This window comes from Anomaloglossus baeobatrachus, chromosome 5 (genome assembly GCF_048569485.1).
Source record: "Anomaloglossus baeobatrachus isolate aAnoBae1 chromosome 5, aAnoBae1.hap1, whole genome shotgun sequence".
Lineage (NCBI taxonomy): Eukaryota > Metazoa > Chordata > Amphibia > Anura > Aromobatidae > Anomaloglossus > Anomaloglossus baeobatrachus.
In genome coordinates this window covers 205,928,510-205,947,727 of record NC_134357.1, presented here as the reverse complement: position 1 = coordinate 205,947,727, position 19,218 = coordinate 205,928,510, and the positions used below count along the sequence as shown (strand labels likewise).

The window sequence follows — 19,218 nt, the reverse complement described above, 5'->3', positions numbered from 1 at the left end:
TTTTAGACCATCCAATGCTAGGCCACAAGAGACAAGAAGTCTGACACATAGTCAACGGCTGGAGAGGATGATACAGGAGTATCTCCAAATGAACATCGATGCCATGACTTTGCAACCGGAGCCTTGCTCATTTTGGGCTTCAAATCTTGAAAAAATGGCTTGAGCTCGCCACTTGCACCCTGGAGAACTTGTCGTGTCCCACAGCCAGCGTTGTCTCTGAACGTGACTTCAGTGCTGCTGGGTGTGTGCTGACAGACTGGACAGACTAACGTTCATCAAGATGAACAAGTCATGGATCCGCAAGGACTTTACTACCTGTGTCATCCTGGGGAGAGTAAAGGCTGTCGTATTTTTGACTGTGATTGATGCAAATCTACCTGTCAAGTTTGCAACTGGGGGACAAGTGATGCCACTGAAGTGGTGTCTGTGGGGCCCAATTTTTGGAAAAAAGGGAGACTCTGCTTGGAGTCCCCTTGCTGTGTTTTTAAAAACGAGCCAAGATGAAAAAGTCATGGTTCAGCAAAGACTTTGCTACCTATCCCGGTGTCATCCTGGGGACAGTTAAGGCTGGCGTATTTTTGAATGTGCTTGATGCTAATCAACACATCCAGTTTGCAACTGGGGCACAAGTGATGCCACTGAAGGGGTGTCTGTGTGGCCCAATTTTTGGAAAAAAGGGAGACTCCTGTTGGATGCCTATATCTGTGTCTCCTCCTCTTTTTCCTTGTCCAGCTGTTTTGTTTTCGCATGAGTATATGTCCTTGTCACTTTCCCATGTGTTTGTGGTGTCTTGGGAGTTGTTTGTCACCTTTTGGACACCTTTGAAGGTGTTTTCTATGTGTTTTTATGTGTTTGTGTTTGCCTCCCATTGTTTTCAATGGGGTTCGAGAAGTTCGTAGAACGGTTCGTCGAGCCGAACTCGAACGCGGCCTCCGTTCGAAGAACCGAACTCGAGCCTTTAGAGGCTCGCTCATCTCTAGTAGTTAGCGAGTACCGTCCACTACTCGCATATTCGTTATGAGTAGCGGGCGCAATGTAACTCAATGGGAAATACTCGCTAAGTAGCGAGTAACCTGAAAGCCATACTATTTGCTACTCGCACAAAAAGTACGGCTTTTGGGTAACTCGCTATTTTGCGAGTATTTCCCATTGACTTACATTGCGCCCGCTACTCGTAACGAATATGCGAGTAGTGGACAATACTCGCTAACAACATAGCGAGTACGAATAGTTAACTACTCGCTCAACACTAATTGCAAGTACCGTATTTTTCGGACTAAAAGACACACCGGACCATAAGACACACCCTGGTTTTAGAGGAGGAAAATCGGAAAATAAAATTTCAAGCAAAAAATGTGGTCATGACACACTGTTATGGGGCAAGTATCTGCTGCTGACACTGTTATGGGGTTAAGGTCACCATATTCTCTACTAAGGTACCCCATCCTGGTAATGTTCCTCCTGCCTTGTATATGATCCCCATCCTTGTATATATGTTCCTCATCCTGGTATAACCCACATCCTGATAAATACCCCCCATCCTGCTATATACCCCTATCTTGCTATATACTCCCATCCTGCTATATTACTCCATCCTGCTAAATACCCCCATCCTAATATATACCCCCATCCTGCTAAATACCCCCATCCTGCTATATAGCCCCATCCTGCTATATAGCCCCATCCTGCTATATAGCCCCATCCTGCTATATAGCCCCAACCTGCTATATGCACTGTATCCTGTGGCACACAAAAAAATGAAATGTTTACTCACCTTTCCTCACTTCAGCAGCATCGCTCGGCCTGCTGTCTGAGTCAGTAGCAGTGCCGCCGACCTGTGTGGAGCCGGTCACCGTTTCTGCAGCATCGCGATGTCTTCCTGTCTCCCTTCCTGCTGGTGTGGAGCCGTGCGTGCAGAGCGATGACGTCATCGCTGTGCTCACCGCTCTCTACACAGATCAGCGGGCCGGGAGACAGGAGGATAACGTGATGCTGCAGGGAACGGTGAGTACACCATACTTATTCTCTGCCCCCCACGCTGATGATGATGCGCGGGGGACAGTGAATAAAGGCACGCATGATTACTCCAGGCTGTAGTTGCCAGAGGTGATCACGTGGGCCGGCTGCTAACTATGTGCGCATCCCCCGCCCACCTCTCAGCGCTGAGAGATGATGGGCGGGAGGATGCATGCCTATGAAATGAGCGGGCCCACGTCGTCACGGCAGGTGCTTCTACAGCCTGCGCATGCCGCCGATGACCCGCTCCACCCTCATTCCCCGCAGCCATGCCCTACATTCAGACTAAGACACACCCCCCACTTTCCCCCAACATTTGGGGGGAAAAAAGTGTGTCTTATAGTCTGAAAAATATGGTACTTATTGTTTCACAGGATATCATTGTTTACCCCATTAATTAAACCTGAAAGTTTGCACTTCGATTGAATCTCAGTCGTTTCATTTTAAATCTAAAATAGTGGCATTCAGAGCCGAAATCACAAAGATTCAGTCACTGTTTAAATATTTCTGGACCTAACTGTATATGCTGAAAACGGTATAGATGGATATGGATTTTTCTGCTTGTTGAGCTCTATAATAATTTTCTTTATAATGATAAACATGACAAATTACAACTTCAAGTCTGTAGTGAATATATATATTGTAGTCTTTATTTAGAAATGTGCACATTGCATAATCAAATTGTATTACAAGAAATTGCTCACATAGGCTTACATCTTCACATCCCTCATGAAAGCACCACTGCAGTATTTTTTTTTTTTTTACTCCACTGCTGGAGTGGTGCTATAAATCTAATCCTCTGACCCCTTACTTATGTTTGCCTTCTGGAGGCTTCATCTTCTATCGCTGCCCTCCGGTCAGTCTCTTAGGATTTGCAACCTGTCGGCAGCAGTGTTTGCTGGAGCATGCCGAAGGTCACAACTAAAGACATCTCTATGAAAGCCTCATTTTGGCTCTCAGAGTTGTAGTCAGAGCTTGTGATGTAACTTCTCATTTTCGGCCAGTTAGAAGTTACAGTCACAAGAGGGTGCCTTAGTATCGGAGAGTCAGTGGTAAAGATTAAAATCACAGCTTAGGTTTAAAGCACTGAAAATAATAAAAACACTGGAGTGGTGCTTTAAGTACATCATGACACCAATTATATTAATACAAAATGTAAATTAAAAGAGGAAACAAATACGTTTTCCCAAATACGATTTTCTATCAGCAGTTTGCTAATGGCACAGGTGGCAAAACCTCTTTCACTGACAAAATCTGCATCTTCCGACACCAAAGGGATTAAGGCATTTAACTTGGAATGGAAGAAAGAGAAAGACAATTATTTACCGACATAATATGTGAAAATACAGAATTGTCACTACTTATGCTTCTGTATGAACAAAAAAGCACTAGACATAGTATTGCGCTACACAAAGATGAAATAGTGTTACAGACCTCGTCTGAACTGATGGCAGCTCTACAATATATATTCAGAACTGTTTCCGCCAGAGGTATGGGCTGTACAATTATTTAAATGGATATTTTGGAGTTTTTAAAACTGCCATGGAAAGCATCCACTTTTTATATTAGCTGTGAACAAAAAAACATTGACGACAATGGTAATAATCAGATACTACCGTATCTTCTTCACTGAACCTAAATGGCAAGGAGTTTACTCTAGCTCCACCTTTACGTTATGGTTTCATTATGCAGAGGAGTTCCAATACTATACTACTCCACATAATGAAAAGGTTTGTGGTCCATTCCACAAGCAGTCTGAATTGTTCCCTTTTTATATTTTAGCAGCTGACAGTTTCTAGTAGGCCCAAGTATCATACTTTCTATATACTGTTTGAAGCAAAAATAAAACTTTATGAATCTTCAAGTTGTAGGTTGGATCCAGTAAGAAATAAAAAAAATCCTTATCTGCTCCTCCTCAATGCAGCATTTATGTGCGCACCTGGAATTTTCCTGCTTTGGTTAGATACTTCACTCCCTTGAAAGGTTTGTATTTCTCCCCATACATGTCCAGTCGGTTCACTTTTAGTCCTGCAAGGAAGGCAGTATAAGACCCTGATTGAAGTGTAGCCACACACATGAATGTAAATTCACTTTAGTTATATGATTATATGATGGGCACTCATACACCCTGCTGCTTGGTAGAAGTTCAGGTCCTGAGCCCCCCAGCTCCCCCCCTCCCCCCAATGATAGTCCACTTTGATATGTGTGGAAAAAATGCTCTGCTCCTGCCTGAGCGTATACTCTAAACAGTGTCTGGGTTCAATAGAATATCTTGAGCTTGTACAGACTTGTAGACTTTCTTTTAAGCCTGTATACCACTGTGTATGTGTGCTCTGTTGGGAGCTGCAGACAAGTGATTTGAGCAATTGCTGGAGGTTGCCATGACCTAAACCACTATTGAGGATTTTGTATGTACAGTGGGGGTACGGAAAGTATTCAAACCCCTTTAAATTTTTCACTCTTTGTTCCATTGCAGCCATTTGGTAAACTTAAAAAAGTTCATTTTTTTTCTCATTAATGTACACCCCTGCACCCCAACTTGTCAGTGAAAAACAGACATTTCGAAAGTTTTGCAAATTTATTAAACAAGAAAAACTGAAATATCACATGGTCAAAAGTATTCAGCCCCTTTGCTCAGACACTCATTTAAATCACATGCTGTCCATTTCCTTGTGATCCTCCTTGAGACGGTTCTACTCCTTCATTGGAGTCCAGCTGTGTTTAATTAAACTGATAAGACTTGATTTGGAAAGGCACAAACCTGTCAATAAGACCTCACAGTGCATGTCAGACCAAATGAGAATCATCAGGTCAAGGGAACTGCCCAAGAAGCTCAGAGACAGAATTTTGGCAAGGCACAGATCTGACCAAGGTTACAAAAAGAATTTCAGGAGATTTAAGGTTCCTAAGAGCACAGTGGCCTCCATAATCTTTAAATGTAAGAAGTTTGGGACCACCAGAACTCTTCGTAGACCTGGCCATCCAGCCAAACTGAGCAATCATGGGAGAAGAGCCTTGGGGAAAGAGGTAAAGAAGAACCCTTGGGCATTTATGGCATAGTGGCCTGACGGAAGCCTCGCCTCATTGCAAGACATATGAAAGCCCGCATAGAGTTTGCAAATAAACACAAGAAGGACTCCCAGACTATGAGAAATAAGATTATCTGGTTTGAAGAGATGAAGATAGAACTTTTTGGTGATAATTCTAAGCGGTATGTGTGGCGAAAACCAGGCACTGCTCATCACCTGCCAAATACAATCCCAACAGTGAAACATGTTGGTGGCACCATCATGCTATGGGGGTGTTTTTCAGCTGCTGGGACATTACGGCTGATTGCAATTGAAGGAAAGATGAATGCGGCCAAGTACAGAGATATCCTGAAAGAAAACCTCTTCCAGAGTGCTCTGGACCTCAGACTTGGCCGAAGGTTCACCTTCCAACAAGACATTGACCCTAAGCCCACAGCTAAAACAACAGAGGAGTGGCTTCAGAACAACTGTGACCATTCTTGACTGGCCCAGCCTGAGCCCTGAGCTAAACCCAATTGAGCATGTCTGAAGAGACCTGAAAATGGCTGTCCACCAACGTTCACCATCCAACCTGACGGAACTGGAGAGGATCTGCAGGGAAGAATAGCAGAGAATCCCCAAATCCAGGTGTGAAAAACTTGTTGCATCATTCCCAAGAAGACTCATGGCTGTACTAGCTCAAAGGTGTGCTTCTACTCAATACCGAGCAAAGGGTCTGAATACTTAGGACCATGTGATATTTCAGTGTTTCTTTTTTTAAAAAATGTGCAAAAAATTTCTACATTTCTGGGTTTTTTTTTCTGTAAAGATGGGGTTGCAGAGTGTACATTAATGAGAAAAAAAACAACTTTTTTGAATTTATCATATGGCTGCAATGAAACAGAGTGAAAACTTAAAGGGGTCTGAAGACTTTTCGAACCCATTGTATTAGGGGCTCCTGAACGTCATCTGACAGCAGATGCTAGGAAAAAGAGGGATTGGGTGTGAAGAATTTCAATATGTCCCATTCCCAGGTTTAAGTTATGTGCAGTGACTTTTCTTTTTCAAGTGGATTCTACCTGAACAAGTGCCCATAAAATTAACAAGGAGCACAGAAATGTCAAAATGACATTGTGCACGTTTCATCTTATGTCACTTCTTTTAACCACTTCAGAAACTCTGAAGTGGTTAAAAGAAGTGACATACTCACTCTTTAGGAATCTTTCCCTGAAAAGCCACTTGCTCTCTATACTGAGAGTATAAACAGAGTTTAGTGAGAGCTGTTGCAAGAACAAAGGCATAGCTGCTTTAGGAAAACAACCACCCGCATTTTCCTGAAGCAGCTTCGCCTGGGAACATTCAGCGGCTGCGCCAGAGTCTAGATGACCCCATGTGCACATATTATTATTATTATTATTAATTTTATTCATTTATATAGCGCTATTAATTCCACATAGCTTTACATACATTGGCAACACTGTCCCCATTGGGGCTCACAATCTAGAGTCCCTATCTGTAGGTCTTTGGAGTGTGGGAGGAAACCGGAGAACCCGGAGGGAACCACGCAAACACGGGGGGAACATACAAACTCCTTGCAGATGTTGTCCTTGGTGGGATATGAACCCAGGACCCCAGCGCTGCAAGACTGCAGTGCTAACCACTGAGCCACCGTGCCGACCCTTACTGTGTCTCTTTATTGTCACATCATGACCTCTGCAAGATGCAATCAAATTTCACATTATTAGGGGGCCACTTTAATGCTGCAAGGAAAACAAGAATTTACACTTATGAGCAATTGTGGTTTCTTAAATTAATCCAAACTTATCAAGGCACGTACCTGAGATGGCAAGCTGTTGTATCCTAAAGTTGATATTCAAACTTGGGTTCTCCTCTGGTTTTAGAGCACCAGACTGCAGTGAGACACTTCCCTTAAGATTAGGTAGTTTTTGTGCAGTTATCTTACCAATTTCCCAGGTAAGCACCTAATAATAATGTACAATGCAGTTAGACACAGTGGTGTGCCCTCTAAATTACTCAACACAGTCATTAATGTCTCAATAGTTGACAGAAACAACAACAAAAAGAGTGCACCCCAAAGTGAAAATGGCCAAATTGTGCCCAATTAGATATTTTCCCTCCCCGGTGTCATGTAACCCATGAGTGTTACAAGGTCTCAGGTATGAATGGGGAGCAGGTGTGTTAAATATGGAGTTTTCAATCACAATCACACACTGTAAGTTCAACATCGCACCTCATGGCACAGAATCTGGACAATCTGAAAAAAAAAAAAATTGTTACTCTACAGAAAGATGGCCTAGGCTACAAGAAGATTGCCAGCACCCTGAAATTGAGCTGCAGCATGATGGCCAACACCACGCAGAGGTTTAACAAGAGGTTCCACTCAGAAAAGGCCTCAATATGGTCAGACAAAGAAGTTGCGTGCACATGCTCAGCATCATATCCAGAGGTTGTCTTTTGAAAATAGATGTATAAATGCTGCCAGCATTGCTGCAGAGGTGTAGGAGGGTCAGCCTGTCACTGTTCAGATCATAAGTCGCACACTGTGTCAAAGTGGTCTGCATGAGAGAAGCTTCTTCTAAAGATGAAGCGAAAGAAAGAATATAAAAAGTTTGCTGGAGAGAAGCAGACTAAGGATATTGATTACTGGAACCATGCCCTTTGGTCTGATTAGACCAAAAGAAATTTATTTGGTTCAGGTGGTGTCAAGCGTGTGTGGCGGCAACCAAGTGAGGAGAACAAAGCCAAGTGTGTCTTGCTTACAGTCAAGCATGGTGGTGGGAGTGTTATGGTTTGAGTCTGTGCGAGTGCTGCCGGCTGTGGGGCGTAAAAAATTAATTTAGGCTGCTTTCACACATCAGTTTTTTCCAATCAGGCACAATCCGGTTTGTGCCTGATGCAACGGATCCGTCTCCGATTGTGTAAAAACTGATGCGACGGATCTGGCAAAAAAACGGATCCATTTTTTTTTTATGCTGAGAGAGAGAGAGACCCCATCATCACCGCACAAACGCTGGCACTATCGCCCCCATCATCCCAGCACAAACACCGGCACTATCGCCCCCATCATTTCCGCACAAACACCGGCACTATCGCCCCCATCATCCCCGTACAAACGCTGCCACTATCGCCCCCATCATCCCCGCACAAACACCGGCACTATCGCCCCCATCATTCCCGCACAAACACTGGCACTATCGCCCCCATCATCCCCGCACAAACGCCGGCACTATCGCCCCCATCATCCCCGCACAAACACCGGCACTATCGCCCCCATCATCCCCGCACAAACACCGGCATTATCGCCCCCATCATCACCGCACACGCAGGCACTACCGCAGCATCATCTCCGCACACCCCTGCACTATCACACGCATCATCTCCGCAAACCCCTGCACTACCGCACACATCATCACCGCACACCCATGCACTACCGCATGCATCATCACTGCACACCCCTGCACTACCGCACACATCATCTCCGCACACCCCTGCACTACCGCACGCATCATCTCCGCACACCCCTGAACTACCGCACGCATCATCTCCGCACACCCCTGCACTACCGCACGCATCATCTCCGCACACGCAGGCACTACCGCAGCATCATCTCCGCACACCCCTGCACTATCACACGCATCATCTCCGCAAACCCCTGCACTACCGCACACATCATCACCGCACACCCATGCACTACCGCATGCATCATCACTGCACACCCCTGCACTACCGCACGCATCATCTCCGCACACCCCTGCACTACCGCACGCATCATCACCGCACACCCCTGCACTACCGCAAGCATCATCTACGCACACCCCTGCACTACCGCAAGCATCATCTCCGCTCATGCAGGCACTACCTCAGTGATGCCCCCGCTGAGAGCACGATTCACTTCAGTTGCTGCGTGGAGCTGATAGTGAGCGGCGGTGTTCTACTGCCGCTCCTGTCAGCTTCATGTAGCAGAGCTGATAGCGTCGCGGGACCTCTGTGGATTACGTTGGACCTGGAGGGGTATTTGGTGATTTTAATAAAGTGGTGAAAGAGGGTGTTTTTTTTGTCTTTTATTCCAAATAAAGTATTTTTTTAGGTGTATGTGTTTATTTACTTTCACTTACAGGTTAATCATTGGGGGTGTCTCATAGACGCTTGCCATGATTAACCCCTTATTACCCCGATTGTCACCGCACCAGGGCAATTAGGGATGAGCCGGGTAGAGTCCCGGGACTGTCGCATCTAATGGTTGCGGCAATTCCGGACGGCTGCTGGCTGATATTTTTAGGCTGGGGGGCTCCCCATAATGTGGAGCTCCCCATCCTGAGAATACCAGCCTTCAGCCGTGTGGCTTTATCTTGGCTGGTATCAAAATTAAGGGGGACCGCGCGCCTTTTTTTTTAAATCATTTATTTATTTTTTTACTGCAAGAAATAGACCCGCCCACCGGCGGCTGTGATTGGTTGCAGTGAGACAGCTGTCACTCAGCATGGGGGCGTGTCTGCCTGCAACCAACCATAGGCGCCGGTGGGCGGTGAAAGCAGTGAATACAAGATTGAATAATGGGCGACCGGCATTTTCAAATCAGAAGCCGCCAGCAGTGTGACAGCCGTGCAGCGCCGCGTCCATGATCGGTGAGTGGGTGAGTGAGTGAGAGAGAATGAGTGATTGATTTTCTGACAAGCAATGAATTTATATCACTTCTGGGCATGCTCAGAAGTAAAAACCGAATCCAGTACATGCTTCCAGCGTTTGATGCATGCCATCGGATTCGGCGCGCATAGACTTTCATTATGCACCATGCCGCACAGCGCCGCATGCGGCGCTATGCAGTTTTTTGCCGCTGGCAAAAAACGTTCCTCTTTGTGTCCTGTGCGGCTGCCGGAGTGACAATTTTTGCCGCAACCGGCAAAAACCTGATCAAACGCAAGTACATGCGGCACAATCCGGCGCTAATAAAAGTCTATCAGGAAAAACCGCACCCGGCGGCAAAAAAAAAACGGATGCGTTTTTTCTGCAAAGCGCCGGCTTTTGCCGCACAGCAAAAACCTGATGTGTTAAAGCAGCCTAAGGGAACCATGAATGCCAACATGGGCTGTGACTTACTGAAGCAGAACATGATCCCCCTTCCCTTCAGAAACTGGGCCGCAGAGCAGCATTCCAATATGATAACGACATCAAAAATACCTCCAAGACGACCACTACCTTGCTAAAGAAACTAAGGGTAAGGGTGCTGGACTGGTCAAGCATGTCTACAGACCTACACCCTATTGAGCATCTATGAGGCATCCTAAAACGGAAGGTAGAGGAACGTAAGTCCTCTGACATCTAACATGGAGGAGTGGAAGAGGATTGCAGTGGCAACCAGTGAAGCTCTAGTGAACTACTTGCCCAAGAGACTTAAAAGGCAGTGCTTGAAAAAAATGGTAGTGTCAAAAAATATTGACACTTTAGGCACAATTTGGCCATTTTCACTTAGGGATGTACTCACTTTTGTTGCCAGCAGGTTAGACATTAATGGCTGAGTGTCAAGTTATTTAGAGGGCACGCCATACACTGATATACAAGCTGTACACTGACTTCTTTACATTCTATAAAAGCTTCATATCTCCAGTGTTGTTCCATGTAATGATATCAAATATTTACAAAAGTGTGAAAGGTGTACTCACTTTTGTGATATACAGTATGTGGGGCCTGTGATGTAGACAGTAGCATTTTTGTACAAAAAAAACCCAAAACATCTAAGCCAGACTACATTTTGCCAAGACATACATAAAATCTGCCAAAAGCATGTGGGAAAACAACAGGTTATTGTCTGATAATAAGAAGGTGAAATTCTTTGGAAATAAATTCCAAAAGGTAGGTTTGGCACAAAGGCAACAATGTACATCACCAACTGAGCCCCATACCCTCAGTGAGGTATGTTGGAGACAGCATATTTTTGGATTGTTTTTCATAAACTGGAACTGGGGCTTTAGTCAACGTAAAGGGAATTATGAGCAGTTCCAAACATCTGTCAATTTGGAATCAAAACCGTCAGGCCTTTGCTGAAAAGCTGAAGAAGAATTTCACCTTTCAGCACAACAATGACCGTAAGCATAGCTCCAAATTATCAAAAGAATGGCTTCTCCAGAATTGGGTGAACCTTTTTGAATGGCCAAGCCACACAGACCTGAATCCAATTGTGAATCTGTGGATGATTTGAAGAGGGCGCTGTATACAGGAGATGCCTTTGTAATCTGACAGATGTCTCATAGATTATCAGCTTGCCAGCAGGGCCCTGACTCCTCTTTGTATCTGTTGAATTGTGATATTCTCTAATGTCTGATATTGTCTGTATATGTTGCTTTTGAATTGTAAAGTGCCGCAGAATACAGTCATATGAAAAAGTTTGGGCACCCCTATTAATGTTATCCTTTTTTCTTTATAACAATTTGGGTTTTTGCAACAGCTATTTCAGTTTCATATATCTAATAACTGATGGACTCAGTAATATTTCTGGATTGAAATGAGGTTTATTGTACTAACAGAAAATGTGCAATTCGCATTTAAACAAAATTGGACCAGTGCAAAAGTATGGGCAACCCTTATCAATTTCTTGATTTGAACACTCCTAACTACTTTTTACTGACTTACTAAAGCACTAAATTGGTTTTGTAACCTCACTGAGCTTTGAACTTCATAGGCAGGTGTATCCAATCATGAGAAAAGGTATTTAAGGTGGCCACTTGCAAGTTGTTCTCCTATTTGAATCTCCTATGAAGAGTGGCATCATGGGCTCCTCAAAACAACTGTCAAATGATCTGAAAACAAAGATTATTCAACATAGTTGTTCAGGGGAAGGATACAAAAAGTTGTCTCATATTTAAACTGTCAGTTTCCACTGTGAGTAACATAGTAAGGAAATGGAAGAACACAGGTACAGTTCTTGTTAAGCCCAGAAGTGGCAGGCCAAGAAAAATATCAGAAAGGCAGAAAAGAATGGGTGAGAACAGTCAAGGACAATCCACAGACCACCTCCAAAGACCTGCAGCATCATCTTGCTGCAGATGGTGTCAATGTGCATCGGTCAACAATACAGCGCACTTTGCACAAGGAGAAGATGTATGGGAGAGTGATGCGAAAGAAGCCGTTTCTGCAAACACGCCACAAAGAGTCGCCTGAGGTATGCAAAAGCACATTTGGAAAAGCCAGTTACATTTTGGAAGAAGGTCCTGTGGACTGATGAAACAAAGATTGAGTTGTTTGGTCACACAAAAAGGCGTTATGCATGGAGGCAAAAAAACATGGCATTCCAAGAAAAGCATTTGCTACCCACAGTATAATTTGGTGGGGCTGTGTGGCCAATGCCGGCACCGGGAATCGTGTTAAAGTTGAGGGTCGCATGGATTCAACTCAGTATCAGCAGATTCTTGACAATAATGTGCAAGAATCAGTGACGAAGTTGAAGTTACGCAGGGGATGGATATTTCAGCAAGACAATGATCCAAAACACCGCTCCAAATCTACTCAGGCATTCATGCAGAGGAACAATTACAATGTTCTGGAATGGCCATCCCAGTCCCCAGACCTGAATATCATTGAACATCTGTGGGATGATTTGAAGCGTGCTGTCCATGCTCGGTGACCATCAAACTTAATTGAACTGGAATTGTTTTGTAAACAGGAATGGTCAAATATACCTTCATCCAGGATCCAGGAACTCATTAAAAGCTACAGGAAGCGACTAGAGGCTGTTATTTTTTTCAAAAAGAGGATCTACAAAATATTAATGTCACTTTTATGTTGGGATGCCCATACTTTTGCACCGGTCAAATTTTGTTTAAATGCGGATTGCACATTTTCTGTTAGTACAATAAACCTCATTTCAATCCAGAAATATTACTCAGTCCATTAGTTAGTAGATATATGAAACTGATATAGCTGTTGCAAAAACCCAAATTGTTATAAAGAAAAAGGTTAACATTAATAGGGGTGCCCAAAATTTTTCATATGACTGTATGTTGGGGCTACAAAAACATTATTATTATTGTGTGGAGCTACTGCAAAGAAGAGTGTGGGCAAAAATCGCTGATTCTAGATGTAACATGCAGATAGAGACCCAAAAGGACTGAATGCTGTGAAATTCAAAGGGAACTTAAAGTGTAAGGGGTACTTTGCACGTTGCGACATCGCTAGCCGATGATAGCGATGCCGAGCGCGATAGTACCCGCCCCGTCGCACATGCGATAACTGTGATAGCTGCCGTAGCGACCATTATCGCTACGGCAGCTTCACACGCACTTACCTGCCCTGCGTCGTCGCTCTGGCCGGCGATCCGCCTCCTTCCTAAGGGGGCGGGTCGTGCGGTGTCAAAGCGACGTCACATGGCAGGCGGCTGAAAGAAGCGGAGGGGCAGAGATGAGCGGGACGTAAACATCCCGCCCACCTCCTTCCTTCTGCATAGCTGCTGGACGCAGGTAAGGAGATGTTCCTCGCTCCTGCGGCTTCATACACAGCGATGTGTGGTGCCGCAGGAACAACATCGTACCTGTCCCTGCAGCGAAATTATGGAAATAACCGACACTACACAGATCACTGATTTTCCACGCTTTTGCGATCGTTTATCGGTGCTTCTAGGCTTTACACGTTGCGAAGTCGTTACTGGCGCCGGATGTGCGTCACTTTTGATTTGACCCGGATGATATCGCAGTAGCGATGTCGCAATGTGCAAAGTACCCCTTAGTCTTCAAGTCTATAGAGTTATGCACTCACATTAGATTAATTTTTTTTTCCACCCAAAATGATTTCAGTTTGCTTTAACTGAACTGTAGAATATTATGGATGACATTAAAGGTGGAAAAAGTTCTAAAATTATTCTTCTTGGTAGGATTTGTTTTTTTTAGATTACAAAACTTGGCATTTGAAATGGGGGTTTAGTCTTTTTATATCAGCTGCATAAATAAAAATGCTCATGTTGACATTTTGATATTTATCGCTATCACAAACCACACATGAAAGCAAAAAGAGGGGTCTGCAGCATAAAGAAGTGTGATTCTGAGAAACAGTCTGCAGATAACATTAGGACTAGTCTGTGATGCTGTATGTAAAGGGAGAAAAAAAACTAAAAATAATCTGTAAACTGGGCTTGTACTGTGTTAATCAGGCAGATACTGTGCTTTGTAAAAGAAAAAATAAATAAATCAATTGCCATTGTAGGAAAATCCTTCAATAAGTGATCATGTGTAATGGTTTTGATATGCAGCAAGGTAGCCTGAAGAATAGTGTTTATTCCTCGCACTGCCTCCTCAGGTCCCCATTCATATGCCCGTGTTTCCAATAACTGTTTAAAGAAAAAAAGGGGTACTGTGTTAGCCAGTTGAAAAAAAGGTTGATTGCTCTCAGTTGGAGAAACAAGATTATAATCTTGTAGTTCTCATACCTATTGCTAACAAAAATAAAAGACATGAGGTTACAAAGCAAGCTTTTAAGGCTGCTTAGGTCTCTTCAACAGGCATGGTATAACAAAATATCTGAAGAAACACAAATATACGATGAAGAGCCCTAAGGAGCCTTGAAAGCTTGCTTTGTAACATAATTTATTTTATTTTCGTTAGCCATTAAAAGGTATCACAACTACAATATTATAATTGTGTTCTCACTGACATCAATCAATCCAGTAATTGTGACATTTGTTTTTTTTCATGGGTACTACACGGTAACCCATTTTAACCTATGATGATGCTCACATTTCTGTGTTTTTACACGGACCATGTATCTGTGCAAAACACACCGACACATGTCCATTTTTTCTGGCAGCACAGAAGACAATGGCCAATACAAGTCTATTTGTCAATGACAAACATGTACAGCACACTGATGACATCCGTGCGCTGTACCTTTTTAACACTGAAAGTATAGGAGAAGCTTTGTAATCTCTTTATTTCTTTTGCCATATCGGAAAAACACGGATGACAGATTCAGCAATCTGGTACACTGTTGTTAACCAATGATTTACCAGTTTTTCCAAGTACATGTTTTATACGTCCATTGAGTAGGGGGCCTTAGGCCTCCTTCCTTGTCCATGTTTCCAGTACTAGTGGTCTCAGTTTTTTCCATAAAAACTGAACATACCCATTATAATCTATGGGGCTGATCATATGTCCATGTTTTTACATGGAAAGTGTTTTCATGCAAAACATGCAGAGACATGTCTGTTTTGTTTCCAGTAGCACATATGACAAGTGTCAATTTGAGTCTATGAATCCTTGAAAACACATAAAGCACATGGATGCCATCCGTGTGCTGTAAGTGTTTAACCCTTCACGACCAATTACATACATGTATGTCATCAGCCATGTCCCTGGTTTTGATACGATCTCGCATGTCGAGCCCGCATCTTTTTCGACACTTCACAGCTAATTTAATTAGCTATTAAGTGCCTTTAATAGCTATGGGTGCATCAGGTATCTATTTGTGGCTGTTGACTAGTTAAATCTCCCTCTCAATCTCTGACAGCGGCAGATCGCTGAGAGGAGGTGCATCACTAAGCCCACCCATTGGCGCTCCATCCACGTGATCATAGGGTGCCGATAGGTAGTCATAACAGCCAGGAGTTTGGTGATGACCCCACTGCCTGTCATTAGGATTCTCCTGTGAACGTAGACTTTGAGCCAGCATTCATAGGAGATAGTGATTTCAGGTATACAGAGCAATGCTGATGCACTGCTCTATATACTACAGGTAATTGAGCAATCACATCTTCAAGTGCCCTATAGGGACAAGTAAATACTGCAAAAAGTAAGAAAAAAAGGTTAAAAAATTCGTTATAAAAACTCCCCAAAAGTTAAAATTATCCACCTTAAAAGTATATTGAAAAAAAATTATTATACACACACACACACACACACACACACACACACACACCCCCACACACTGTCCACCCATATCCTGTCCACCGCCATTAACATGAGAACGGCTGCAGCTATAGGCATAGAAGTGGTGTCTAGGTATAGTAAACTAGCCATGCTCTACGCAATGAAACCACCCATAGTGCAACCTAGTGGAAAAGAACGGAGTTGGCATTTTTATCTCAAAAACAGAACGAGGTAGAGAAAAAAAAAGTGAATTAGAATGTGTAAAACTCACAAGGCTGCGGACGTGAAGCGATACCTCATGGAGACCTTCCTACAAGTCATTGGGTATGGTGGCTGAGTAGAGTGGCCTCCACGCTCACCTGACCTGACCCCATTGGACTTCTTTCTGTGAGGTCACATCAAAGAGCAGATGTATGCGACCCCTCTACCAACATTGCAGGACCTACGATGACGTATCATAGATGCTTGTGCAAACGTGTCACATACCATATTGCACAACGTGCAGCAAGATCCAGTATGCTGTCCAGAGTCCAGATGTGCATTGCAGCTTTATGGCCACTTTGAGCATCAAAGTTAACAAAGTTAAATGAGCGCCATATGCGTGACCAGCATTCAATGTTTTGGGGGGGTCATGGGTGGACATATATTATATATACTAGCTGTACTAACCGGCTTCGCCCGGGTTAATAACTGTTATTAACAAAATAGAATGTATTAACAAAAATTTATTCTGCACACAAAAACCACAAAACAAATAGATAGAAATGTAATTATTAAAAGGCAAAAGCTAAGCTAATAGAAGCATTTCACAACATATATTTCAACACCACAGATATTCCACACAGATTTAACTAAATTGGCCAAGTAATGTGCCCCGTCTGTCTCTTTCCAGGTCTGTATCTCTTTCCAGGTCTGTCTCTCTTTCCCCGTCTGTCTCTCTTTCCCCGTCTGTCTCTCTTTCCCCGTCTGTCTCTCTTTCCCCGTCTGTCTCTCTTTCCCCGTCTGTCTCTCTTTCCCCGTCTGTCTCTCTTTCCCCGTCTGCCTGTCTCTGTTTGTCTCTTTTTTTGTCTGTCTCTATCTCTGTTTCTTTCCCCATCTGTCTCTTTCTAGGTCTGTCTCTTTCCCAGGTCTGTCTCTTTCCCCGTCTCTTTATCTGTGTCTTTTCCTGTCTGTCTCTTTCCCTGTTTGCCTGTCTCTGTCTGTCTCTTTCCTTGTATGTCTCTATTTCTCTGTCTCTTTCCTTGTCTGTCTCTATCACGGTCTGTGTCTTTCCCCATCTATCTTTGTCTGTCTTTCTGGCTGTCTCTTCCTTGCCTGTCAGCTTGTCTCTGTCCCTGTCTGTCTCTTTCCAGGTCTGTCTCTTTCCAGGTCTGTCTCTGTCACCATCTGTCTCTGTCACCATCTGTCTCTGTCTGTCTCTTTCCCTGTCTGTCTCTCTATCCGTCTCCCCACCGACATCTTATTACCTCACATATAAGCTTCTTATACTAACAATGTCTTTTGTTCCTATAGCAACCAATCACAGCTCCTACTAATAACCTGTAGTTCCAGGCTCCATTTACTTTAATGGAGGCATGTTTTTTGGAAAGTAACTGTAAAGTGTGGGGGTTACATTTTCCTGTCAAAACATAGTCTAAGACGTTCCCTGGGTCACATGAGGTGTCTGTGCAAAATTTCGTGATTGTAAATGCGACAGTGCGGATACAATTTTCGTTTCACTTTTTCCCCATTATGTAGATAGGGGCAAAATTGATTGGTAAATTGGAATGCGCGGGGTTACAATTTCGCCTCACAACATAGCCTATGATGCTCTCGGGGTCCAGACGTGTGAGTGTGCAAAATTTTGTGGCTGTAGCTGCGACGGTGCAGATGCCAATCCCGGACATACACACACCCGGCGCTGCCCAGGATAGTAACTGTCTCTCTGTTTCTCTCCCATTCTCTGTATATATCTCTCTATCTCTTTCTCAGTCTGTCTCAATCTCTTTCCCTGTCTGTCTATCTCTGTCACTTTCCCGGTCTGTCTCTTTCCCTGTCTGTCTCTTTCCCTCTCTTTCCCTCTGTCTCTTTCCCTGTGTCTGTCTCTTTACCTGCCTGTGTCTTAACCTGTCTCTCTCTTTCCCTCTCTTTCCCTGTCAGTCTGTCTCTTTGTCTGTCTGTTTCTTTGTGTCTGTCTCTTACCCTGTCTATGTCTGTTTCTTACCCTGTCTGTGTCTGCCTCTTTCCCTGTCTGTGTCTGTCTCTTTCCCTGGATGCATTGTGACACGCCAACATTCCATTTAAGGGCGTGGCTGTGCATTCTTCTGAAGTTCTGGCTGCACTGTGGCTCCCAGCTCCATTCGCTTTAATGGAGGCAGGTTTTTTGGTGAATAACTGTAAAGCACGGGCTTAAAATGTCCCCTCAAAACATAGCCTATGACGCTCTCGGGGTCCAGAAGTGTGAGTGTGCAAAATTTTGTGGCTGTAGCTGCGACAGTGCAGATGCCAATCCCGGACATACACACACACACACACACACACACACATACACACATTCAGCTTTATATATATATATGCTAGCTGTACTACACGGCTTCGCCTGGGTTAATAACTGCTGTTAACAAAATAGAATGTATTAACAAAAATGTATTCTGCACACAAAAACCACAAAACAAATAGATAGAAATGTAATTATTAAATTGTTGCCTATGTTAACCAATCAAAGCTCAGATTAATTAACTGTAGCAAAATAGAAGCTAAGCTGTGATTGGTTGCTATTGGCAGCCTGATAAATCTCTAGGCAACAGAAAGCCCTCTCCCTTAACAGTATATATTAGTGTCAAGGGAGGAATTAAGACTGCTAATGGAGTCCTCATTTGGGATATCCAGAGACGATGCCATATTTGCTGTGTATCAGTGCCAATATATATATATCAATGTATATAAGACAAAGAACACAGACATGCTCTCTTTTCAGCTAGCGTCACCAACTGAACTGGTTTATTCCAAGACACCCAATTATACAGTTTGCATCTCTAACCTTGAAGCTAACCAGGAGTGCTTTCACTCCCCTATTTTCTCCCAGCATTTGTACAATACATCTGTTCATTAAAACATTCTTTCTGTGTGGACACTACTGATAAGAGTTTGTAGCTTCACATTCTGGCTTCATCATCTTTGGTTAACTCCTTCATGATTATACAACTTTGAATTATACTATAGGTCTGTGCAATGGCCACATAGACAGACAGATAATTTTGCATCTAAATCTACATTTTGATTATTTACATACACAGATATTCTTATTACGTTTAAACAAACATACTACAGCTCAGGTGACCTCCACA

General features: G+C 43.6%; 1 protein-coding gene across 4 annotated transcripts in view; it reads right to left on the bottom strand.

Moving 5' to 3' along the window:
- Positions 1-2,644: 2,644 nt before the first annotated feature.
- The window catches only part of AP3M1 (adaptor related protein complex 3 subunit mu 1), a 215,644-nt gene continuing 199,070 nt past the window's right edge, over positions 2,645-19,218 (bottom strand). For 3 of the 4 annotated variants that reach the window (XM_075347322.1, XM_075347324.1, XM_075347323.1), the window contains 3 exons: positions 6,862-7,006; positions 3,956-4,044; positions 2,645-3,307 (listed from right to left, as the gene is read on the bottom strand). In XM_075347322.1, coding sequence (XP_075203437.1) covers positions 3,155-3,307; positions 3,956-4,044; positions 6,862-7,006 — 387 coding nt within the window. In that variant the 3' untranslated portion in view covers positions 2,645-3,154. Of the gene's footprint in view, positions 4,045-6,861; positions 7,007-19,218 lie in introns of all 4 variants that reach the window. The other variant, XM_075347325.1, reaches the window with a different exon arrangement.